The sequence below is a fragment of the Ranitomeya variabilis genome, chromosome 6, assembly GCF_051348905.1.
Source record: "Ranitomeya variabilis isolate aRanVar5 chromosome 6, aRanVar5.hap1, whole genome shotgun sequence".
NCBI classification, from domain to species: domain Eukaryota; kingdom Metazoa; phylum Chordata; class Amphibia; order Anura; family Dendrobatidae; genus Ranitomeya; species Ranitomeya variabilis.
Genome location: NC_135237.1, coordinates 424,092,306 through 424,119,360, shown reverse-complemented (window position 1 = coordinate 424,119,360; position 27,055 = coordinate 424,092,306). Strand labels below are relative to the sequence as shown.

At 43.0% G+C, this 27,055-nt stretch overlaps 1 protein-coding gene across 1 annotated transcript in view; it reads left to right on the top strand.

Moving 5' to 3' along the window:
* Positions 1 to 25,226, top strand: part of ESCO1 (establishment of sister chromatid cohesion N-acetyltransferase 1) — a 112,892-nt gene extending 87,666 nt beyond the window's left edge. Inside the window, exon 10 of the mRNA XM_077270337.1 lies at positions 25,090 to 25,226. Coding sequence (XP_077126452.1) covers positions 25,090 to 25,102 — 13 coding nt within the window. The 3' untranslated portion in view covers positions 25,103 to 25,226. The remainder of the gene's footprint in view (positions 1 to 25,089) is intronic.
* The last annotated feature ends 1,829 nt before the right edge of the window (positions 25,227 to 27,055 follow it).

The window sequence follows — 27,055 nt, the reverse complement described above, 5'->3', positions numbered from 1 at the left end:
ATAAATACAAAGCTTGTTTTATATTTTTTTTATATCCAAAAGGGAACATGGTATTTTTTCGATTTTTGTAAAAATTGATTATTTTTGCAGATAAAAAAAAAATCTTGATCTAAATGTTAACTATAAGTAATAATATCAAACATTATGTAGATATACTTTTTTCAAAGGCAAAAAAAAAAAAAAAAAAGCTTTTTTCTCTATAAAATGGCAAAAAACGTTGTTTTTTATACACTTATACTGTTCCCGGTCATTTTTGACCGGACCTAACAAAGTTGTGATTTGTACCTAATTCAAGTGTTATTTGATTACCTGTTGCATTGTTTTACTGTATGTGAACATGGTTTTCAATAATCAGATGAAAAAAAAAATCAAAACAATTTCGCAACAATACACACAATAACGTCCCGTCACACATTGAGATATGCCCTGTGATTATGGTGCTGGAGCGTCGCAAACAAAAATGAGGCATGCACTCATTCTATCACAGCAGTGAGAATATGTACTCATAAGCAGACATTGAGTCTACACAACCCTAATGCTAACCCCCTATCATCCATTCTATCACAGCAGTGAGAATATGTACTCATAAGCAGACATTGAGTCTACACAACCCTAATGCTAACCCCCTATCATCCATTTTATCACAGCAGTGAGAATATTGAATAATTTTAGAATAAAAGAATAATTTATCTGTAACATACCTGTAAAAATGGGACTTCAGAGCTCTGACGTCTGAACCTCTGCTCACTCTGTGTTGTCTCCAGCTGAACTGAAACTCTACACTGCTATGTTATCTGTCTACAGATAAGATCAGAGCAGACACCACCCTGCAGCAGTAGTCCATGAGCCGGGCCAGATATCGGTACCACCCGGAGTGACTAATTTTCTTTGGTATTTTTAGGTAGATGCATGTCTGTAGTTTATTTTTTGATATGATAGCCCTTACATATACGTAGCTTATTAACCCCTTCAGCCCTAGGCCTATTTGTACCCAAGTGCCTAAGCCAATCTGACCTGTGCCACTTCATGGGCTAATAACTTTGGAACGCTTTCACCTATCCAAGCCATTCTGAGATTGTTTTCTCGTGACATATTGTACTTCACGTCAGTGCTAAATGGGAGTCAATATATTTTACCTTTCTATATAAAAAAATGCTAAATATTCGGAAATTTTGGAAAAATCGGCAATTTTTTAACTTTGAAATTCTCTGCTTTTTACAAAAATACTGATACCCCCCATAATAGTTATTAATTTACACTCCCCACATGTTTACTTCATATTGGCATCATTTTGAAAATGAAACCTTATTGTTTTACGACGTAATAGGGCTTATAGTTTTATGCGCAATTTTTCACATTTACAGCAAAACCCACTTTTCAAAGGACCAAGTCACTTCTGAAGTCACTTTAAGGGGCTTACATAACAGAAACCACCCATAAATTACCCCATTTTGCAAACTACACCCCTCAAGCTGTTCAAAACTCATTTTTAAAAACTGTTAACCCTTTAGGTGTTCCACAGGAATTTTAGCAGAATGAAGGCGAAATTTCAAAATTTCATTTTTTTTCCAGATATTACATTGTAATCCAATTTTACCTGCAACCTAGCAAGGGTTAACGGCAAACCCAAACTTGGTTACCCTAATTCTGCAGTTTATAGAAACACCCCACATGTACTCGTAAACTAAAGTATGGGCACACAGCACAGCTCAACACGGAAGGAGCGCTATGTGGTTTTTGGGTGGCGGATTCACTGGAAGAAATCTAGGGGGCCATGTCACATTTGAAGGCTGCCTGAGGTACCCCCACAGTGGAAACCCCAAAAAGTGACCCTATTTTGGAAACTACACCCCCAAGGAATCTTTTAGGGGGTATAGTGACCACTTTGACCCAACCAGTGTTTCACAGTAGTTGGAAACACTTGGTTGAGAAAATGGAAAAAGTGCATTTTTTACATGAAGGTGTCATTTTAGGCTCATTTTTTTATTTTTAAGAGGTGTACCAGCAAAAAATGCACCCCACTATTTGTTCACCAATCTCTCCCGAACACAACAACACCCGATATGTTGTCGTACACTGCAGTATTGGGGAACGGCAGGCCTCGGAAGGGAAGGAGCGCCAAATGACTTTTGGAGTGCAAATTTTACTGGAAGAAATCTAGGGGGCTATGTCACATTTGAAGACACCCTGAGGTGCCCCAACACACGCACACACACTGACACATACACGTTCTGTGCTGAACAGCATTCTGGATGTCATACTTGGACATGGTCGAGACCATGCTGGCCCTGGTTCGAGCTTCAAGAGAAGGCAACTGGATGCTTCACCTAGGAGCAATCCGACAGATGATACCATGGTGTTTTGCCTATGACAAGGTCAACTATGCCCGATACCTAACCTATTACTATGCCACAATGTCTCGGCTGCCCATAGAACACCCAGAGGTCCATGAATACTTCATGCAAGGTGGCTTTTCGGTCCAGATCGGTAGCAAGAATCCTTTTGGACGAATTCCTGTGGACCAGACCATTGAAGAGACAATCAACAAAGACACCCAGACACCAGGGGGCACAAAAGGCTTCAGCCTCAAAGTTGGAGCTGTTTCCAGGTTCTACCTGACATCAGAGTACCGCAGTATGTACTTGAGGCAGCTGAGGGCCCTGGTAGGCCAACAATATACTGACTTCAGCCATTCAGACCTACAGGTGTCTAGGATTAGAAGAGATGAAGCCGATGTCCAATCTTTCGTTCAACTGCTGGAGACAGGTTGGGTGAACCCCTTCAACAAAGAGCATAATGGTGAACTTATCAGTTTGTCAACAGCGACTGTAGCACCACCAGATGTAGCCAAAGACCTTCAAGGGGCATACAGTATAGGAGAGGATGCATATCAAACATTCAAGGATGAGCGTTTGGGTACCGATAAGCCAACTACATTGTTTCATGACAAGATGACGAAGAACAAACTTAAAACGTTCTCTAACATCCAAATGAAGACACGCAGACAAGGTCTTGGCAAGGAGGTAATTTTGAAGGCTGACAGAAACCTATTTGGCCAGATGATACTTGTAGCTGAGAACAGAAAGCTACAAATGAGTGATGTCTTGACTCATCCCCTGGGTCCATTGCCATGGGCACTTGCCAATGGTGATGGGTCTATCCGCAAGACCAACAAGGCTGCCCTCGCAAGGGAGTTGGAGAGGAATGCTCGTCCTGCAGAAGTGATCCCCGAGCCCTCTGCAACCATCATTGATGGGATGAGCCTGGTTCAGAAACTGAAGGGAAACAATGCAACATTTGGCCAGCTAGCAGGCACAGCAATGAGTCGCGCTATCCATGAGGGTGCTAAGAGCAAGCGCATTGATATTGTCTTTGACGTCTACAAGGAGACATCCATCAAAGATACAGAAAGAGTCAACAGATATGAAGGCACAGGGATCCATTTCAAGAACATTCAACATGGGCACAACATCCAGCAGTGGAAAAAGCTTCTAAGTAGTTCCTCCAACAAGGCAAGTCTCATAAAGTTTCTGGTAGAAGAATGGAAGGCGAAACACCACAGGGAGAAGCTTGAGGAGAAGGAGCTGTATGTCACATGTGAGCAGCTCTGCTTTAAGATCACCAAAGAACAGTGGGAAGAGGCTGCTGACCTTAAGTCAAATCAAGAAGAAGCAGACACACGCCTCCTTCTCCATGCTCTTCATGCAGCAGAATCTGGTTACAAGTCGGTCATCATCACTTCGGAGGATACTGATGTCATGGTCCTGTGTCTGGGCATGTGCCACAAAATCCCATCCCACCTGTTCCAGAAATGCGGTACACAGAACCGGACAAGATTCCTGGATATCACCACTCTGAGCCGAACATTGGGAGGCAGCGTATGTGATTCATTGATTGGTATGCATGCATTTACAGGCTGTGACACCGTCAGTGCATTCGCTGGCCGTGGGAAGATGACGACACTCAAGCAGTTGAAGATGAACAAGACATACCAGGATGCCTTTCAGGAAGTTGGTCGTTCATGGGAAGTGTCTACCGAACTTTTTGAGAAGTTACAGGAAATCACCTGCCACATGTACCTGCCAACTACCCAAACAACTGAGGTAAACAGGCTCCGTTATCAGCTGTTCTGTGCCAGACGTGGAGTGGTAGAGTCAAGTCAACTCCCTCCTTGCCAGGACTGCCTTTTCATGCATGCACTGCGTGCAAACTACCAGGCTGCGATCTGGAGGAGAAGTCTGCAGAGCCAGCCATGGGTTGCAAACCCAACAGACTGCGGTTGGATGATAGATAACGACGGAAAGCTTGTTGTCAAGTGGATGCAAGGGGCACCAGCACCAGAAGCTATTATACAGCTACTGTCCTGCAAGTGTGTGCGGTCATGTGAACTTCCTCAGTGTACTTGCCTCAGCAATGGCCTGAAGTGCACAGACATGTGCAGATTACAGACATGCCAGAACAAGGGTACTGAAGACGAGCCAGTAGAACAACAGTCAGATTCAGAGTCCGATGTTGAAGATATTATGGAGTAACATATATATATATATATATATATATATATATATATATATATATATATATATATATATATATATATATATATATATATATATGCACATGACATGTTCAGTGTGTATTTACATAACTTGGATTAAATTTTGTTACAAATACTACATCTAGTCACTCCGGGTGGTACCGATATCGTCATATTTGGTTCTTGGCTCATGCTAAAATTCCTGTGGAACACCTAAAGGGTTAACAGTTTTTAAAAATGAGTTTTGAACAGCTTGAGGGGTGTAGTTTGCAAAATGGGGTAATTTATGGGTGGTTTCTGTTATGTAAGCCCCTTAAAGTGACTTCAGAAGTGACTTGGTCCTTTGAAAAGTGGGTTTTGCTGTAAATGTGAAAAATTGCGCATAAAACTATAAGCCCTATTACGTCGTAAAACAATAAGGTTTCATTTTCAAAATGATGCCAATATGAAGTAAACATGTGGGGAGTGTAAATTAATAACTATTATGGGGGGTATCAGTATTTTTGTAAAAAGCAGAGAATTTCAAAGTTAAAAAATTGCCGATTTTTCCAAAATTTCCGAATATTTAGCATTTTTTTATATAGAAAGGTAAAATATATTGACTCCCATTTAGCACTGACGTGAAGTACAATATGTCACGAGAAAACAATCTCAGAATGGCTTGGATAGGTGAAAGCGTTCCAAAGTTATTAGCCCATGAAGTGGCACAGGTCAGATTGGCTTAGGCACTTGGGTACAAATAGGCCTAGGGCTGAAGGGGTTAATAAGCTACGTATATGTAAGGGCTATCATATCAAAAAATAAACTACAGACATGCATCTACCTAAAAATACCAAAGAGAATTAGTCACTCCGCTTGGTACCGATATCGTCAAATTTGGTTCTTGGCTCATGGACTACAGGAAAAAGCTCACAGTACAACACTTTAGGTGAATTCTGCTTAGGACAGCATTGCACAGTGTAATACTGTACAACCAGCAAACACATGGAAAATCAGAAAATCATGATTTACAATATGAAATGTTGACAACTGAATGGAACTAGATCTATATGAACAGCAGGGTAAATAAAAACCAGTGAAATAAATTGCGCATAGCTATACTGGAAGCGAATCCGTCGGCTGTATCGCAACTTGAAAATGTTGGTATGTGTAAATCTGTTCTGACCAAAAGTAGTCAGATACATTGATAAATAGTAGTAGATGCAATATATAGTTCAAAATGAGGTGATAGCACCTTTATTTTTGTCAAAAATTGTCTGGAGAGCTGAATAAAGGCCTATCGGTCATTTTTGACCGAACAGTACAAGTGTAAAAAAAATTGTACCAAATAAGTAAACAAAAATTAAAAAAAAAAAAAATTCCCACAGAGAGTACCCCCCTAATGACGAAAAGTCAGGGAGCCTCAAGTCTCAGAATCACACGCTGAATTTTTATAACATTATAGAATTTCAAAAACGGTCATTTTTGACCTAACAGAACAGCAGGGTAAACTACCTGACAGCAGTTTTCAATATGTCATGGGGTGCCGTTTTTAAAATGGTATAACATTTTTATGGTTTCCCAATATATGAGACCCCCAACGGCACTTAAAACCTGGATAGGTCCCTAAAAAAATTAATTCTGTAAATTTCCTTGAAAAAATGAAAAATTACTGCTAGATTTTTAAACCTCCTAAAATGCTAACAAAATAAAAGAACATTTTACGAATTATGCTGATGTAAAGCGGACATGTGGGAAATGTTATTTCTTAATGTTTTTGTGTGTTATGACTATCTTGATTAAAGGGATAATCATTCAAAGTTTGAAAATTGCTAATGTTTTAAACAGGAAAGAAATATATCTTGGTACCGTGTTAGCCAGTAGATAGAAAAATATTTAGAATTGAGAGTCCTCAGTGGTTGATACCTTTTAATGGGTAACTGAAAAGATGGTAACAAATTGCAAGTTTTAAAAATTTTCTCAAATTTCTGATATTTTTTATAAACACAAAACATATCAACCTAAATTTACCATTATCATAAAGTATAATGTGTCACGAAAAAACAATCTCAAAATCACTGGGATTTGTTGCAGCGTTCCAGAGTTATTACCACATAAATTAACAGTGGCTCCGTCACTAAGGGGTTAAACAACAAATTTTGGTTTGACGGTTATGGATAGAATTGCATCTTATATTTTACCATTCTCCAGAGTACGTATTCTTTTCTCCTCTTAAAGTGTCACTGATTTGTTGTTCTGTTGTGCTTCATTTTCCATATTTTAAGTAGAGATTCTGGCCCAATTCATCATTGCCTCTGCACCTGGTTGCTTTCAAACTTATTATACTTTTTGCACCATATGTGAAGTCTATTTTATATATGTTCGACCATTTGTTGTTTTTGCTTTCTAGTCTGGGTCTCTATCGGGGTCTCTATTAGGAAGTCACATATTAACCCCTGCACAAGATTGCGATTGTGTTTTGCCCCCCCCCTTTAAAGAGCCATAACATTTTAAATATTTGGCTAATATGGCCATAAGAGGGCTTGGTTTTTAGCGGGAAGAGTTATACTTTTGATTATCCTTCATTTGACAACAGTGAACCAGAGAACGGGAAAAAATTAAAAATGAAATTGCCAAAATAAAATACAATTCCACAACTGTTTTTATTTACCATGTTCATAGGATTGTAGACCCCATTTTAGAACTTAACTCAAATCAGCCGCAATAAAGACTACAGACAAGGCTTTGGCATGAGATGGCCGTAAGGCTTTATTGAGGGTAACCTATATATCCTTAAAATACTCTTTATTAAATTAAACACCTTAAACAACTCAATCAGTTTAGTTGCATACTTGTCTTTTTAGACAAGTATACTTCCAAAAAAAATACTTCCAAAAAACATGGTTTAATTTATCCCTCCAATAAAACCAGATGACATAAAAAGATGAACTGAAAATACACAAAGGTGCGGGCGGGTGGGTGTATCTCTTCCAGATGCTAAACAGCTGCTGAGGTGATCCAAACCCCTGCGGGCGTATAACTAGTCCACTGCTGCCAGAATAGCGTCCAATCAGCACCACAGTCCAGTCAGGACTCAGTAACAATGGCTCGTGATCCTTGATTGGCTAAGGTTAAGGCCGAGCCCCCGTGAGTGACCAGCAGAATTACCTCACAAACATTATACCTAATGGGATAGAAAACTGAGACAATTATTGATTTACTAACTAGGAATCCTAAACCATAAAAATCACACTCAATTAGGTGCCACAATCCCATGTGGATTATCCCCTCCAGGGACCTTCCATTATATGGTAAAACTGACCATGCAATCTGATTCTCCAGGTCAGAACGAGCACAGATACCAAACCTGCATAGCTTTATTTATTTTTTTTTCAAAGTGATGGAAAATGGCGACAAAAGCGAATTTTAAAAAAAAATAATTTTCAAGACCTGTTTTCATTTTTCGGGATCTCGGGCTGTGAGAGCTTATTTTTCACACCTGGAGCTGACATTTTTACTCATACAATTTTGGGGTAGATATGATGTTTTGATCGCCTTTTAGGCTATGTGCACAAGTTGCGTTTTTGATGCATTTTCACGGCTTTTTTTATGCGCGCAAATGCTACAAAAACCCAATGGAATACTAAAGCAAGGTAATTCAATTACAATCCTGAAGTGCTGTGCATGTGATCCGTAAATTTCCGTCTGTATTTGCAGCATTTATTTTCTGCAGCATGTCAATTTTTTGCGCTTTTGCAGCGTTTTTGACTTATCGACTTCAATTGAGTCAGTCAAATCTGCAGCAAAAACATAGGTGTAAAAAGGTTTGCATATTTTTTTGCATATTTGCTGCCAAAAATGCTTTGAATTGTGAAAGGGAATGAAGTCAGAAGAGTGTGTGGACGGAGAATGTGTCTGTGTGTGTGGGCAGAGAATGTGTGCTTGTGAATCTGTGTGTGGGCGGAGAGTATGTGCTTGTGAATCTGTGTGTGGGCGGAGAATATGTGCGTGTGTCTGCGTGTGTGGGCGGAGAATGTGCGCGTGTGTGTGAGCGGAGAATATGTGCGTGTGTGCGCCCAGGCGTCATCTGATGGGACTACTACGCCCATCAGGCTACGTCTTTGGTCACATATGACAGAGACAGCATGAGCAGATGATGAGAGAATAATCTCATCATCCTGTGCCTGTGTTCAATTGCATAAAAAAATCAAAACATTTACATAATTACATACATATTCACATACACAATACATACTCAGCGAACGCCTAATACTCGATGCCCGTGTCTCCTGCAAACAATCAAAAATAATAAAACAACATATGCCCTCCTAATAAAAAGACCGACACTGCTGGATCACAGGTCAGACAGCGTCTACAGTGCCCCCATCTGCTTCATTATAGTGAATTTTCCGCAGGGGGTTCAGTCTGAATCACACGTTTCAGAGATTTACATGGAAACCCCAATGTAAGCGCTCAGTATAGAGGCTGAATGAACAAATCAACAGCAGGTGAAGAATTGGTTATTTTTTATATCGTTCCACATGCGGTATAAGCGATTATATAACTACTAGACTGTGGCCCGATTCTAATGCATCGGGTATTCTAGAATATGCATGTCCCCGTAGTATATGGACAATGATGATTCCAGAATTCGCGGCAGACTGTGCCCGTCGCTGATTGGTCGAGGCAACCTTTATGACATCATTGTCGCCATGCTGTGCCCGTCGCTGATTGGTCGAGGCCTGGCAGCCTCGACCAATCAGAGACGCGGGATTTCCAGGACAGACAGACAGACGGAAAAACCCTTAGACAATTATATTTATAGATTGTTCGGGTCGGTGCGATTACAGCAATTCCAGATTTATATTGGGTATTTAGGTTTGGCTACTTTCACACACTAAAAGACGCTTTTTATTGCAAAAATAGTTTTTGAATCGCCATATTTTGAGAGCTATAATGTTTCCATATTTTGGCTATATGTCACACTAAAAGTAGGAATTAGTCCTACCAATAATGGTGTTTCCAGGAGTCCATCATGACGGCACCACCAGGGATAGTCCTTTTCCTTAATAGGGACAGGAACACAGAACAGGTTAAATAGCCCCTCACCACCATCCTCCAGTGATTTTTCAAACTACCACACCTGGGTGGATGCAACAATGTTTTTATTGTATTTCCTTTCTACATACGTTTATGTCACATAGCAGACAGGAAATACAAGGGCGGGAATATAAGGGGTGCTGTTATGATTGACTCCTGGAAAAACTTTTACTGGTAGGGCTAATTCCTACTTTCCAGGATGTCCCTCATAACAGCACCTCCAGGAGAAATACCAAATAACTCCCACTAGGGCAGGATCACTACTTGGAGGACTTTCCTCCCAAAGGCAGTCTCTGTTGGTTTGACAGAACGTCCAACTTATAATGTCTGCAAAAAGTATTTAAACTTGACCAGGTTGCAGCTCTGCAGATGCTTCTGCTCTCTCTGCCGATGAAGTCGAAATTGCTCTCAACGAGTGAGCTTTGATGTTCTCCGGGTGAGATCTTCCTACTGAGACGTATGCTGCACTGGTTGTTGACTTTATCCATCTAGCGAGCGTAGATTTTGATGTTTTCTTCCTGCAAATTGGATGAAGAGGTTTGAGTCCATTAGCCAATCTTCCTGAGTTTTAAGTACTGTAGGACTGTCCTCACATCCAAGGAGTGGAATGAGAGTTCTTTTTCATAACTATAATTTTGGCAGAAGGCGGGTAAGACAATATTTTGACTTTTGTGGAAGGAAGGAACTCCGGATCTAGTCTTAGGATGAGACAGTCCTCTTGGATTTTTAAGTATGGGTCCCTTATAGAAAGGGAATGAATTTCGCCTATGCATCTTGCTGGCGTTATCGCTACCAGGAAGACTGCCTTAGGATATGCAGATCTTAGTTCAGCCTAAAGGTTCGTATGGTTTCTTGCACAAGGCGTTTAAGACTAGACTGAGATCTCATGGGGCCACCGAGCACCATATAGTAGGTTTAAGACACTGAATAGCCCTAACGAATCTCACTATCCAAGGAAGATTGGCGAGCAGATAATCAAAGAATGACCACAGGGCTGATATCTGTACCTTTTAAAGTACTGAGTCTTAGTCCCTTGTCGAATCCTGATTGAAGGAAGTCTAATATCTGTGGAATATCTGGACCTGAAGTGATGGAGACTGAGACTCTACTTTGGGAACAAAACTTCTTGCAGATCTTGAGATATATAGCCAAAATAACCAGCTTCCTACTTTTTTGAATTGTAGAGATGACTGACTGACAGTCCTTTTGACCTCAGGATCTCCCTTGCAGGATCCAGGCTGATAAGTACAACATTTCTAGGTTCTGATGGTATAGTGGACCTTGAAGTAGAAGGACCTGTCTAGTTGGCAGGAATATCGGCTCCTCTAACGACATCCACTTCAATAGAGAAAACCAGCTTCTTTTGGCCCAGTAGGGAACTATTAGAATCACCATAGCCTAGCTCTCCTGGATTTTCCTCAATACTCAAGGTATCAATGCTAGTGGCGGAAAAACATATGCCAGTCCCATATTCCATCTCTGGGCCAAGGCATCCACCTCGGTTGGATTATCGCTTGGATTTATCAAAAAGAACTCTTTCGTCTTAGCGTTCTTCCTGGAGGCGAATAAATCTATAGCTGGGATACCCCAGCGCTGTGTCAGTTGATGAGACTTCCTCATTTAAAGACCACTCTGAAGGCTGAATCTCTGCTTAGGAAATCTGCCACCTGATTTCTTTAGCCCTTCAGATGTACTGCTGGGACTGACCTGATCGTATTTTCTGCCCAAGAAAATAATCTCTTTGATGTCAACTGTAGATGACGGTGCCTTGAATCTCCCTGGTGAAGAAGGAAGGATACTGTGGTTTAGTTGTCAGAAAATATTCTGACATGTTGATCCTTTAGCTGTGATTGACCTCTCTAGTGCCTCCCATGCTGCCCTGAGCTCCCTGTAATTTGAAGAGCTGCTGTGTATTGAAGGTGGGCCATGTCCCCTGAAGGTAACGCCCCCCTATATGGGCTCCCCAGCCACTGTGGCTTGCATCTGTAGTGATGTTTACGCATGGTGAGATGCTCCCGGGTCTTCCCGAGATTTGTCATCCTGGTCCACCAGGACAAAGACTCCTTTGCTTCTTCGGACAATATCATCTTGTCCAGTGTGGCCTCTTGCCATCCCAGGCTGAAAGGACTTCCTGCTGCAAGACTCTCGAATGGAATTGACTTGACTCCACTGAATTCTGGAAATGCATGAGGTCATTAGACCCAGAGTTCTTATTGCCATCCAGATCGGAATCCACTTCCGTTTCTAGATGGCCTGCATCTCTCCCGATTGCCTCCAGTTTGTGGTGGGGCAGGAAGGAGCATTTCTGTTCAGAATCTAGAAGTACTCCTAGGAACACTTTTTTTCCGATCTGAGGATTTAATTTTTTCCAATTTATTAACCATCCCAGACGTTCCAGGACTGCAATGGTTGTAGTTGGATGCAAATCCATTTGACCCGGCGAGTGCGCTATCAAAAGTAGATCGTCTAAGTACAGGAAGACGAGGATGTCTTTTTTTCCTTAAGAAAGCCATGATTTCCATGATAAGCTCTGTGAAGATCTGAGGTGTGGAGGAAAGACTGAACGGAAAACATCAAAACTGGAAATGCTTTCCCTGATCTTTTATTGCAAAACTGAGGTATTTCTGGTACAAAGCGTGTATGGGTACGTGATAGTAGGCACTTTTTAGATCTAACGTGTTCATCACTGAGACTTTCTTTATCGGGTATGATAGATTTCAAGGATTCCATCTTGAATAGTTTGTAAAGCACCCACTGATTTAGCAGTTTCAGATTGATGTTTTGTTTTTTGTTTTTCTAGAGAACAGACTTGAATAGTGTCCCTTATGTTGGGACCGTGGTACCTGAACTACAACTTGCAAGTCTATAAGTTCTCTTATGTCCTCTAGACTGGGCAGATGTTAGACAGAATATTCAGGGTGGCGACTGAGTGAACTCTATTCTATATCCCAGAAAGACTGCAGAATCCACTGATTTCTGGCTATTTTCTGCCAGCCCCTGAGAAAGTACTGAAGCCCCCAACTCTTTTGGCATCATTGTCTGCTTGTTCCAGGCCCCTGGTTGTGAAAGGAGCCTCTTCCTTTAGCACTCTTGGGGTAGCTACATCTGCCTGACTTCCCTTTCCCTCTATAGCCCTATCTGGGATGTGAACAAGTTTTCCATAAAGGCAACTTTGTCAGTCTTTCTTCCGGGAGCCCTCCGTCAAGTCGTCTGCCATGAAGTTGGTCGCCATCTTTAGCAATTGTAGCTACCTCAGAATTTCTTCCCTAGGGGTCTTGTTTATTATATGACTCTCCAACTCCTCAAGTCAAAGGCTCATTAACCTAGCTACTGAAGTGGCCCCTATGTTTGCCTTAATGATAGCTGAAGATGATTTCCAAGTCTTTATAAGTAGCTCTTCTGTCCATCGGATCCTTAAGGCTAGAGAAGTTCTCAAAGGGAATGGCCTTTTTTTTTTTTATTTTGTTGAGACTCATTACTGGTATATCAATTTTTGGGACCTCTTCCCATATTTTAACTCGTCTGGATCAAACAGGAGATGACATTTTAAGTCCCTCTGAACAACCGGCTTTTTCCCCATGTCTTCACTCTTTCAGTATCATTGCCATGATTTGTGTTAGATATCGAATTCCCGCCGCTGCAGTGGGAATCTAGAACCATGTCCGCTGCGGTCTCCCACTCTTACTTTTAGCGCTACCACCTCTGCTGGCTGGCCATACCGCTACCGCGGGAGTGCGCTTCATTAGCCGGCGACGACATGATGCACACACCGGCTATACACTGTGTGCAGAATTATTAGGCAAGTTGTATTTTAGAGGATTATTTTTATTATTGATCAACAACTATGTTCTCAATCAACCCAAAAGACTCAAATATCAAAGCTTAATATTTTTGGAAGTTGGAGTGTTTTTTTTTTTTTTTTAGATTTGGCTATCTTAGGAGGATATCTGTTTGTGCAGGTAACTATTACTGTGCAGAATTATTAGGCAACTTAATAAAAGCCAAATTAATTCCCATCTCACTTGTTTATTTTCACCAGGTAAACCAATATAACTGCACAAAATTTAGAAATAAACATTTCTGACATGCAAAAACAAAACCCAAATAGCCACCTTTCTTTATGATGACACTCAACAGCCTTCCATCCATAGATTCTGTCAGTTGCTTGATCTGTTTACGATCAACATTGCATGCAGCAGCCACCACAGCCTCCCAGACACTGTTCCGAAAGGTACACCGTCTTCCCTCCCTGTAGATTTCACATTTTATGAGGGACCACAGGTTCTCTATGGGGTTCAGATCAGGTGAACAAGGGGGCATGTCATTTTTTTCTTCTTTGAGACCTTTACTGGCCAGCCATGCTGTGGAGTAGTTGGAGGCATATGATGGAGCATTGTCCAGCATGAAAATCATGTTTTTCTTGAACGATACCGACTTCTTCCTGTACCACTGCTTGAAGAAGTTGTCTTCCAGAAACTGGCAGTAGGTCTGGGAGTTGAGCTTCACTCCATCCTCAACCCGAAAAGGTCCCACCAGTTCATCTTTGATGATACCAGCCCATACTAGTACTCCACCTCCACCTTGCTGGCGTCTGAGTTGGAGTGGAGCTCTCTGCCCTTTACTGATCCAGCCTCTGGCCCACCAAGAATCACTCCCATTTCATCAGTCCATAAAACCTTTGAAAAGTCAGTCTTAAGATATTTCTTGGCCCAGTCTTGACATTTTATCTTGTTTCGTTTTTTAGCCTTCCTTACCTTGGCCATGTCCCTGAGTATTTGCACACCTTGTGCTTTTTGTTACTCCAGTAACATTACAGCTCTGAAATATGGCAAAACTGGTGGCAAATGGCATCTTCACGCTTGATTTTCCTCAATTCATGGGCAGTTATTTTCCACCTTTTTTGGCCAACACGCTTCTTGCGACCCTGTTGGCTATTTGCTATGAAACGCTTGATTGTTCGGTGATCACGCTTCAAAAGTTTGGCAATTTCAAAAGTGCTGCATCCCCCTGCAAGACATCTCACAATTTTTGACTTTTCAGAGTCCGTCAAATCTCTCTTCTGACCCATTTTCCCAAAGGAAAGGAAGTTGCCTAGTAATTAAGAACACCTTAGGCCTGTCCCACACGTCCAGATAATTCCGGAACCGGAAAAAATCGGTACCGGAGTTATCCGTGTCCGTGAGATCACGTAGGCCATCCATGTGGCACACGTGCGGCAGCCGTGTGCCGCCTGGGTACCACACGGACCGTGCAGGAGAGACAGCGCTACAGTAAGCGCTGTCCCCCCAGCATGGTGCTGAAGCCGCCATTCATCCGTTCTCTCCAGCGCTCGCTGGGGAGAAGGGATGAAAAATCTTTTTTTTTTTTTTAATGTGTTTAAAATAAACTTTAGGGCATCCTCCCCCCTCCCACCCCCTGTGCGCCCGGCCGCCGGCATTAAAATACTCACCCGCCTCACTCGACGCTTGCTCTCCGCCCCGCAGCTTCTCCTGCACTGAGCGGTCACGTGGTGCCGCCCATTACAGTTGATGAATATGCGGCTCCACCTCCCATAGGGGTGGAGCCGCATATTCATCACTGTAATGGGCGGCACCACCTGACCGCTCATACAGGAGAAGCTGCGGGGCGGAGAGCAAGCGTCGAGGGAGGCGGGTGAGTATTTTAATGCCGGCGGCCGGGCACACAGGGGGTGGGAGGGGGGAGGATGCCCTAAAGTTTATTTTAAACACATTAAAAAAAAAAAAAAGATTTTTCATCCCTTCTCCCCAGCGAGCGCTGGAGAGAACGGATGAATGGCGGCTTCAGCACCATGCTGGGAGGACAGCGCTTACTGTAAGCGCTGTCTCCAGCACGGCACACGGACTGCACATGGAAAACATCCGTGTGCGTTACGTGTTTTACACGGACCCATTGACTTTAATGGGTCTGTTTAATACGTGCGCTCCCACGAACACTGACATGTCTCCGTGTTTGGCACACGGAGACACGGTCTGCAAAAAATCAATGACATCTGCACAGATGCATTGATTTCAATGTGTCTACGTGTGTCAGTGGCTCCGGTACGTGAGGAAACTGTCACCTCACGTATCGGAGCCACTGACGTGTGAAACCGGCCTTATATAGGGTTTTGATGTCATTAGACAACACCCCTCCTCATTACAGAGATGCACATCACCTGATTTACTTAATTGGTAGTTGGCTCTCAAGCCTGAACAGCTTGGAGTAGGACAACATGTATAAAAAGTATCATGTGATCAAAATACAACTTGCCTAATAATTCTGCACACAGTGCACTGCACATAGCATTTTTTAAATCTGGCACCACGTTCCCTGCCCCCCGGCCCTCCAACCACTTCCGGGTCAGGCGCGCCGCATCCCTTCTCTGCGTGGTGAGACAGACGGCGGGAGATTTGAAAAAGACGGCCGGCATCCGACCACTGCTGAGAGCTCCTGTGCGCATCCTTGTGAACCGGGCGGCCCACCCCGGACCTGGTTACACGGATGCTAGCGATCAGACGAGGGGGGAGGCTGCAAGCAGGGGCTCCCCCATCATGGCTTCTGGTTCCGCAGCCCCTGCTGTTCTCTCAGAAACCACACAGGCGGATGCATTGGCCGAGGAATCCTCTTCTTACTGCAGGTATTTTGGGATTCCTATAGGAACAGGAAACCAAAACCTCCTTTTCTTCTGTAGGTTTCCTGCTCCTATGGGCGGATCCCCTCTCTCATGTGGGTGCTGTCGTGGCTATAGGTAAAAATAAAAAGTTATAGCTTTCAGAATGCAGCAATGCAAAAACAATTTTTTTTATAAAATAGCTTTTATTGTGAAAAAACGGCAAAACAAAAAAAAAATATATATATAAGTGTGGTATCACTGTAATTGTACTGACCCGAAGAATAAAGCTGCCTTATTAATTTTATTATTATTTTATTATTATTTATTATTAATTAATAAACACATGGAAGGTCATAAAAAAACAATTCCCGAGTTCCTAGTGTTTGATCAGTCTCCCAAAAATCAGAATAGAAAGCGATCAAAAAATTTCATGTGCCTGAAAATGGTACCAATAAGAATCTCAACTCGACCTGCAAAAACCAAGCCCTCACATGACTCTCGGACGAAATATGGAAAAATTATAGCTCAAAATATAGGGGTCTAAGGGGTAACGTTTCTCCTTATGGAGAGTGACATACCAGCTGGCTTGTCAAGGTAAGGAGGCTTATTCGCCGTGCAATGCTCCTCTGGGAATTTAAATATGCAAATTGCCTCTGCTGAAAAAAAGAGGACTTAACTCTATAGCGCCACCTATTGGAAGTAGCAATCCTACAAGTCACAATCAACCCTTTAACGAGTCGTGCAATATGACTTAGGATAAAAGCCAAATCAGTATCTCAATTCGCAGACACGGTCATATTGCACGACTCGTTAAAGGGTTGATTGTGACTTGTAGGATCGCTACTTCCAATAGGTGGCGCTATAGAGTTAAGTCCTCTTTTTTTCAGCAGAGGCAATTTGCATATTTAAATTCCCAGAGGAGCATTGCACGGCGAATAAGCCTCCTTACCTTGACAAGCCAGCTGGTATGTCACTCTCCATAAGGAGAAACGTTACCCCTTAGACCCCACTCCAGAGCCTCTCACCTAGCCAAATCAGTTCTCATGCCTCGCACTGACGAGGGCCAACAGCCCGAAACACCGTGTCTGCGAATTGAGATACTGATTTGGCTTTTATCCTAAGTCATATTGCACGACTCGTTAAAGGGTTGATTGTGACTTGTAGGATCGCTACTTCCAATAGGTGGCGCTATAGAGTTAAGTCCTCTTTTTTTCAGCAGAGGCAATTTGCATAGCTCAAAATATAGTGATGCAAAAACTTTTTACAAAAAAAGCGTATTTTAGTGTGAGACAGCTGTCAAACATAAGAACCCAATATAAATCTGGTATCTCTGTAATCGCACCGACCCGAAGAAAAAGTCGCCTAATCACTTATACCGCACGAGGAACAGCATAAAAAAAATAAATAAAACCAATTCTTCACCTGCTTTTGATTTTTTTCATTCTGCCTCCAAAAGATCGCAGTAAGGCTCGGCACACATTTATCCCTCGCACTGCGCTGAGCGCTTACATCAGGGTTTCCGTGTAAATCGCTGAAATAGGTGATTCAGACGGAACACCTGGCGGAAGTTTCCCCATAATGAGGTAGATGGAGGCACTTTGGACGCCATAAGACCTGTGATCCGGCGGTGTCTGTCTTTTTAGTCATACGTAAAAGCACAGTCAGCCAGTTTTGTGCACCTCCAAATAGAAGGACATTACTGAACACAGGCCAGACGGAGTCCAGCGTAACTCTGCTGCCTCATTATAGTGAATGGATCAGGGGTCTCATCTGTCACGTCACTCAGATTTAGATGGAAACCCCAAAGTGCTCAGCGTAGAGCGCCAGATAAATGTAATCCCTAATGTTATGTAAAATGTTCCCAATAAAAGCTTCAACTCATTCCACAAAAAAAAGCAAGTCCTCCCTAAGGTCCGTCATCTAACAGAAATATAGAGGGCTTCCACATTACTGCTAGTGCAAAGGCTATGGAAAAGCGTTATGGCTACTCAACCCCCCCAAAAAATTCTGACCTCCCAAATTCAAATGCCCCCCTCCCTTCTGAGCCCCACAGTGTACCTGAACCACATATATCATCCACATGTTTGGAATTTCTGTAGTGATGAGAGCCCGCCTAATTTATGGTTGCATGCCTCCAGAAGCACAGGCTGGGCATAACATATTGGTTACTGTAACGTATTGGTTACTACAGCGTCCCAGTCATTACAATGGCAGTTTGCAATTTTTACTTAGCAACATCCGCTGCTGCCTGTTTCTGGAAAACACTTAAGGAGTCAAAATCATCACTACACTTGTAGATACACCCCTTTGGGAGTTTAATTTCCAAACCGAGGTCACTTGAGGGGGTATTCTGCTTTTCTGGCATTTAGGGGCTCTTTATATAAGAGTCCAGAAACTATTCTATAATACTGTATATACTCGAGTATAAGCCGAGGCACCCAATTTTGCCACGGAAAACTGGGTAAGCTTATTGACTCGAGTATTAGCCAGCTATGTATTGTCCCCTCATCCCTGTCCTGCTCTGTGTGGCTTCCCCCCGTCCCATCTTGTATGCATGGCTCGGCTCCCTGGTCCCATCCTTGTATGCATGGCTCGGCTCCCCCGTTCCATCCTTCCCCCATCATACTCGCCCTCATCGCACGGTCGCTGCACATTCCTGCATCTCCATTGTCATGGCGCGGCAGCTATTCCTGTGCTGAGCGGTTAAGTGGTACCGTTCATTAAGGTAATGAATATACATCTCACGCCTATGGGAATGGAGACACGTGCATTTTCATTAATGATCGGTACCATGTGACTGCTCAGCACAGGAAAAGCTGCTGCGCCGGCACAACTGAGATGCAGGGACATTCAGCAATGGCACGAGGAGAGTATGATGTCACAGCCGCCGGGCTCCTGCCACTGCTCTCCTCCAGCTTTCTGGACTATGACTCGTGTATATGCCGATGGGGGAGGGGGGGGGGGGCGTTTTCAGCAAAAAAAAAAAATGTGCTGAAAAACTCCGCTTATACACAAGTATATACGGTAATTTGTTCTCCAAGAGTCAAATAGTGCTCGGTCCATTCAGAGTCTTGCTGTGTGGCTCAGCAGTACTGTACAGCCACATATGGGGTATTGCCAAGTTCAGCAGAAATTGTGTGACACATTTTGGTACCATTTTTACCCATTTCCCAGTGTGAAAATGTAAAATGTGGGGCAAGAAAATGTTTTGTGATAAAAATTTAATTATTTTCTTCACTTCCCAATGGTATCAAATTCTGTGACACAATTGTGGTGTCAATATGATCACTGCACCCCTAGATGAACTCAGAGGTGTAGTTTGTAAAATGGAGTAACTTACAAGGGTTACTGCTGTTCTGGCATCTCAGAGGCTCTGCCAATGTGACATGGCCCCCCTCAAACCAATGCAGCAAAACCTGCACTGTAATATGGTGCTCCTTCCCTTTTGAGCTTTGCACTGTGCCTCAAAAGCAGTTTTCGACCACTTATGGGTTATTGATGTACTTAGTCCCCTAAATTTGTTGAGCAATTTCTCTTTTTTTTTGTTACCCTTGTGAAAACAAAAATAGAGGCTAAAATAACTTTTGTGGAAAAAATTTGATTTTTAATTTTCACGGCTCAACATTATAACATTCTGTGAAGCCCCTGAGGTTTCAAGGTGCTCACCACACATCTAGATAAAGTCCTTGAGTGATCTAGTCCAAAATGGGGTCATTTGTGGGGGGGTTTCTACTGTTAAAGCACCTCAGGGGCTCTTCTAACGCAACATGGTGTCGGCTATTGATTCAAGCGAATTTTGTATTCCAAACGTCAAATGGTTCCCCTTCCAAGCCCTGGCGTGCGCTCAAACAATAGTTTTCCTCCACATATGTGGTATAGGTGTACTCAGGAGAAATCGCAATGAATTTTATGGTGCATTTTCTTCCGTTACCTTTATGAAAATGGAAAATATGGCGATAAAGAAACATTTTTGTTGGAAAAAGTGAAATGTTATTTTTTTCCTTCAACACACCATTAATTCTTGTGAAGCACCTGAAGGGTTAATAAACTTCTTGAATGTGGTTTTGTGCACCTTGAGGGGTGGTTTTTAGAATAGTGTCACTTTTGGGTATTTTCTGTCATAGACCCCACAATGTTACTTCAAATGTGAGGTGGTCCCTAAAAAAAAATGATTTTGTAAAAATTTTTGAAAAATTGAAAAATCGCTGGTCAACTTTTAACCCTTATAACTAGAGTTGAGCGACTAACTTTTTTAGGATCGAGTCGGGTTTCGCGAAACCCGACTTTGTCAAAAGTCGAGTCGAGTCAAATCGTCCGATTATCGCGCAAAGTCGGGGATCGACCGAAACACGAAACCCAATGTAAGTCAATGGGGGAGCAATCTCTCTCTCCCCCCTCCGTCGTCCCTGCAAAGCAAAGGTTGTGTTGGACTGTGGAAATCGCTACATCCCAAATGGTAAGATGGCGGTTTTACCCCCTGTGACGCTGCAGAAAACAAGCCGGAACCTATGTCATCACGCTGCCCACACTCCTTCATTGGCAGAAAAATGGCGGGGAAAGCATCATATGAAACGCGACTTTGGCACGAAGATCGCCGACCGCATGGCCGATCCCACAGTGGGAACGGGTCGGGTTTCATTAAACCCGACTTTGCTGAAAGTCGGCGATTTTTGAAAATGTCCGATCCGTTTCGCTCAACCCTACTTATAACTTCCTAACAAAAAAAAATTTTGGTTCCAAAATTGTGCTGATGTAAAGTAGACCTTTGGGAAATATTAATTAACTATACTGTCCGATATGACTGATTTAAGGGCATAAAAATTAAAAGTTTGAAAATTGCAAAGTTTTCAAAATTTTCGCCAAATTTCTGTTTTTTTTCACAAATAAATGCAAGTCATATCGAAGAAATATGTACAATATGTCATGAGAAAACAGTCTCAGAATCATCAGGATCCATTGAAGCGTTCCAGAGTTATTACCTCAAAGTGACAGTGGTCAGAATTGTAAAAATTGGCCCGGTCACAAAGGCAAAAACAGATTGTGATATGCTATGTGGGTATGATTTTTGTGTATATTTCTATTTAAATTTATTTTCATGGTGTTCTCTTGTAGGAGTTATTTGCTAATTGATGAATGGCTGTTGCTGCCATCTGCTATCAGCCCCCACAGTACTGTATTGTATGCTAATGACATGTTGACCTAGCTTGTTGAAACAATGAGCCCCTGAGACCTTCCCCCTCCTGACCTGTGAATGAGGAGGGGGACTTGTAAATATCAGGGAGGTGAGACACAGATCAGCTTTCTGCTGGATTATTGGACTCATCTCCTTGGACATTTATCCTCTTACTGAACTGCATTTGTGTTCTGGACTATTTTATCCTTTGTGTGGTGGATCGTATATGGACCTTTTGTATTTTTGCCTAAAGGTTTTGTTCACAATTCGCTGTCTCTGTTGTGTGGTACTGGGGAAGGACCCTGTGACAACTGGTGGCAAGCAGCGGGATCAACAGAGCGTAACCTAATGGAGGACTACCCACAGAGTGAGTACAGAAATTGGACTGTATCCAGTTTATAGTAGAGAGCCAGAGACCTGGGCCTGAACTACCAGGGACTGACTAAAGAGGCCCTAATTGACCAACTGGTAGGTGCCAGCCCGGCCACCTCCTCCCATATGTCCGAAGGATGAGCACTGGAGACGAGGACCCCACCCCAAAAAGCCAGTGGGTGGTGTGGTACAAAGAAGAGATGGCGGTTCTGGGCCCAGGTGTTTCTCAGGAGTACAAGGAGGAGGCTGCCCGCGGGCACAGCGGAGACTAGAAGCAATGGAGCTTGATAGAGGGAGTAATGAAATGTGGAATGTAAACCCAATGATCCGGGAGCCTGTATGGATCACCCGCACAGAGTTTAAGCCATTTGATGAGGCTTCCAGAGATGTGGAGGGGTTCTTCCAGGACTTCGAGCAGCAGTGTGCTGTGATGGAGGTGCCCCACTCTGGCTGGATGTTAGTGGGACTCCTGAACGGTAGCCTGGCGGAGGCTTACCGAACCATTGACTCACAGCAGAATCGGGATTATAACATTGTAAAGCATACTATCCTGGATTACCATGCTATCACCCCAGACTCATATAGGGCCAAGTTCCGAGACTTCCCATGCACTACGGGGTGATCATTTAGGATATATGCACATAAGATGTCCCAGGCATGTCGGAGATGGCTGGAAGCAGAAAATGCCTTTACTGTGGAAGATGTTATACAGGCATTCCTTATAGAACAGTTTCTTGCCAAGTGCCCCACAGAGGCACGGGAATAGGTCCAGGAGTGCACGCCGTGCACTGTGGATAGAGCTGCAGCCCTGGCCGATGAAGCCCTTACTATGCGACCGCAATGGAGGAGGCTTCTGGACAATGAACCATGGACTTCTCTCACACCCCGTCCCCCTCCAATTATATCTGCCCTTCCACCTAGTCACAAGCCGATGACAATCACGCCTCACAATCCAAGGCCTGAACAGTTCCGACCATGACCTGGGGGTATCACAGAGAGATTTTATGGGTGTGGGCAAACTGGACATTTGCAGTCTGCCTGTCCCTCAAGGATTCGGAGGGAGTCCCACCTCATCCAGTACATATTGTGCACTCCATCCCACCTGAGGAAGAGCTACCACCACCCCCACCAGAGTGGACCACCAACGATAGATACCCCTCCTGGAGTGTACGGACTCAGGCCTTTGTCCATTAGAAATACAGAGCAACGGCATTGCCATCTGCATGATGTCTTAATTGATGGATACAAAGTGTCGGGATTTAGAGACACGGGGGCATTCCTGACTATCGCTGACCCCCGTGTGGTTCAACCCGAGGCAATTCACCAGGGCCCGGGAATTCCCATTGTCCTGGCGGGGGGTGTCCACAAATATATACAGCGAGCTTTGGTAGATTTGGATTATGGTTTTGGAGAAAAACGGTGTTGGATTGGAGTTAAGGGAGGACTTCCTGCAGATATCCTCCTTGGAAATGACATTGGGGAGTTACAAAGTCATTTTGTGGGAGCAGAAGGTCCGTGGACATCTCACTCTTCTGAAAGAACAATTGGAGGGAGATATCGCAGATACCAGAACACCCATCATTTACTATGTTCTAGAGTTCAGAGACTGTCTCGCCCAGCTAGCTACCTTGGCTAATGAACATCAGCGAACGGCCCAGTCCAGTCAAAAAGCCTAGTATGAGCATAAAGCCAGGACCTGGGAATTTATGGACAAGCGCTCATGATTATTGTAACCCCTGCCACTGTACAAGGAACTATAAAGTTGAGCAATGTGGACTAAAGTCAGCAGGCCAGAGGTCTGTGTAGACCTCATTGCGTGCTCACTTATTATGAGGGGGGAGAGGTTGTGATGGTGTGATATGCTATGTGGGTATAATTTTTGTGTATATTTCTATTTTACTTATTTTCATGGTGTTCTCTTGTAGAAGGAGTTATTTGCCAATTGATGAATGGCGGTTGCTGCCATCTGATATCAGCCCCCACAGTACTGTATAGTATGCTAATGACATGTTGACCTAGCTTGTTGAAACAATGAGCCCCTGAGACCTTCCCCCTCCTGACCTTTGAATGAGGAGGGGGACTTTTAAATATCAGGGAGGTGAGACACAGATCAGGCTTGTGTGGAATGATGATGTGAACACAGCACGTCAGAGAGAAGGGGAAGCATATGGACCATTTTTTATCCTCTGTCTGCTGGATTATTGGACTCATCTCCTTGGACATTTATCCTCTTACTGAACTGCATTCGTGTTCTGGACTATTTTATCCTTTGTGTGGTGGACCGTATATGGACCATTCGTATTTTTGCCTAAATAAAGGTCTTGGGATTGTTCACTCTTTGCTGGCTCTGTTGATTGTGTGGTACCGGGGAAGGACCCTGTGACACAGGCTCTGGCGCGAAAGAGTAGTCTCAGTCTTACCCAGCTTCAGGACATCTGATTTGTCAGATCCTTTTCAGCCCCATCTGCTGCCAATTCCAATAACTGGGTCCGGTCCTGAAGGTGTGCTTGTCTGTATTAAGTGCTCTCCACCTGGAACATATGCTGGAGCGCAGTAGATGACAGTACCCAGCCACGATATTCTAGGGCGCGTGCCGGCCACACACCAGCCGTCCTGCATACACACTCCCGGAAGCCATGTCACAGAGCATGCACCAATCACACATAATGGTCTGTGCGCTCCATCAAAAGTACGCCCGGGAGCGCGCACTGCCTCGAGGTTCCTGTTACAGCACACGTCCCGGACATGGCAGCATGATCCCAGAGCCCTCTATCCCCAGGAGCCCACAGCTCAACCAGAATGCTGAGAGACTCTGATCACAGTTATAAGGTATATCAGTGCAGGAGTTTTGCTATACCTTATAGCCTGTAAGCCCTGCAGATGCAAGATAGTTCGATCGCGCTCTGCGCATGATCTAACTTTCTAGTGTCTGGTGATCCGGATGTAGTCATGATGACGTCAAGTAACCATGGCAACGAGCAGGACCCCACAATGACATCGCAGGGTCTCCGATCCAAGGGTAGAGAGGCTGTCTTCCCTCTGCCTGTTTGCTAAATGATGCGACAGGGCACCGCTCCTGGCACTGAGAATCAGGTGTCAGCTATCAAAATCCAGGCGGCAATCACACGCGCACACAGCCTCTGTGCGCCCAAAATTGCCTAGACGTATCCATATATCCAAGGTTGGTAAGTACCAGGCGAACTGGACGTATGGATACGTCTAAGGTCATAAAGAGGTTAAAGATTCTTCTCAGATATTTCTATTGTAAAATCACTTTGCTGTTTACATGTTCAGTGTTAAGTTTTTTATTTTTTCCAGTTTCAGGTTTTGAGCAACGACTGAAGAGAGAAAAAGTGCAAGTCACTTCCTTGAAGGGGCTCCTGATGGATTCAACTCCAAACTAGTTACTGTCAAATCAAAAGGCTTAAAAAAAAACAAAAACGCATTTAAGAAAATGCCTTATGTTTAAAAAAAAATTCAGGAACCAAAACTTCTCCAAAAACTCCCTGAGGGAGCACTTCCTGAAATTGTTTCCAATAAAAAACTCCATTTTGACCACCTCAAAAAAAAAAAAAAAAAAAAAGGACTGCACTTACTCCTGTGGCTCCTTTAAAAGTAAGAGGACTATACATTTGAGTTATCTCAGATATTTATCAGCTGGAAAGACAAAACATTTTTGTCAAGTTGTTCAGAGAATAAATCTAAAATCCCTAAAGTATGCCCAACACTAAAGGAATGGTGGGACTACCAGCAATCAGGTAGGAAAGCCTCTTTTGCTTTATATTTAATAGCTTATTATAGCAAAGCAATATCAGAGACCACTCCTGTAAACAACTTTAATACAGTCAAAAACAGTTCAATTAAATCACAAATTAATAAACCTGCACACATTTAGAAAACAAAAAAAAGGCATGAGGTAGACTGACTAGTGAAGCCAAATTCACCATCTGTTTGGTCAATAAACTATCTTTTAAAGGGAACCTGTCACCTGAATTTGGCGGGTCCTTTTTTGTGTCACATGGGCAGTGTTTTTGGGTCTTTTATTAACCCCTTTTTTCCCCGCTGGCAGCGAAATGGTCTTGACGTTGATTCGCTTTTCTCCCTAGTTAACGCGTGCGCAAAGCAATCTTGCCTTGCGCACGAGCAGTATGCTTTGCCCAACTGCGGGCAAAGCCGAAAAGCATTAGTGCGCATGCGCCACCTCACTATGTCCTGGAAGTATTTCGCTGTGTTTAGTGCGCCGGCGCAATAATGGTTTTCGGCTTTGCCCACAGTTGGGCAAAGCATACTGCGCGTGCGCAAGGCAAGATTGCTTTGCGCACGCGTTAACTAGGGAGGAAAGCGAATCAACGTCAAGACAATTTCGCGACCAGCGGGAAAACAAGGGGTTAGTAAAAGACCCGAAAACACCGCCCATATGACCCAAAAAAGGACCCGCCAGATTCAGGTGACAGGTTCCCTTTAAGCAGCATTTAAGATTTCCATACGTTAAAAGAACCAATAGTAGAAGCTACAGCAAAATAAAGCAGTAGATCTTCAGCTTACATTCATTACGGATATTTTTCTTAGGCAATTTTGGTATAATTTCTGCCATAATGACAAACAAAAAATTACATTTTCATTCTCTTTGGTGGAGGAAATACTAGGTCTAAAACTTTGTGGGAATATAAAAAAAAAAAAAAAACACTGCATGAATGCCATTTTAATACAATACAATGTGCCCTACAAAACAGACGAGTTTCCCTACCTGCAAGTAAATTTAGTGCAAATCAAAAAATGAAAAACAAAAATCAAAAACATACAAATCTTCAGGAATGGCCGGCAGTAAGGATAGCTTTAAAATAAAGGTGGATTGCAAATACACTGCAGCAAATATGTGTAGAGACTGGATCCAAAAAAGTTTACTCCTCATGTCCTTTGACATCCAATACAAATTCTATCTGGGAAAAAAATAAATAAAATGTAGGCGGATAGGCTGATGAAGCTGTGGTACGTGAACCCAAAGGAAAGACAACAAAATAAAATAATGTTGCAAACATCACACAACAGTGTCATGGTCACAATACAGAAACACAGGCTAGAAATCTTTAAGTTTATGATAAACCTATTTAGCGTCGATTTTCCTTTGAAAATTTCCAGCGCCAAAAACAGAATCAAGTATGAAACTAAACCACACAGTGACAACTTTGTTCTTCGAAAGTCCTAGAAAAGGGCATTATGGTGCACACCCCAAGATCACCGTGCAGAGTAAAACAGAAATGACTCATGAAAGAAGACATTTAAA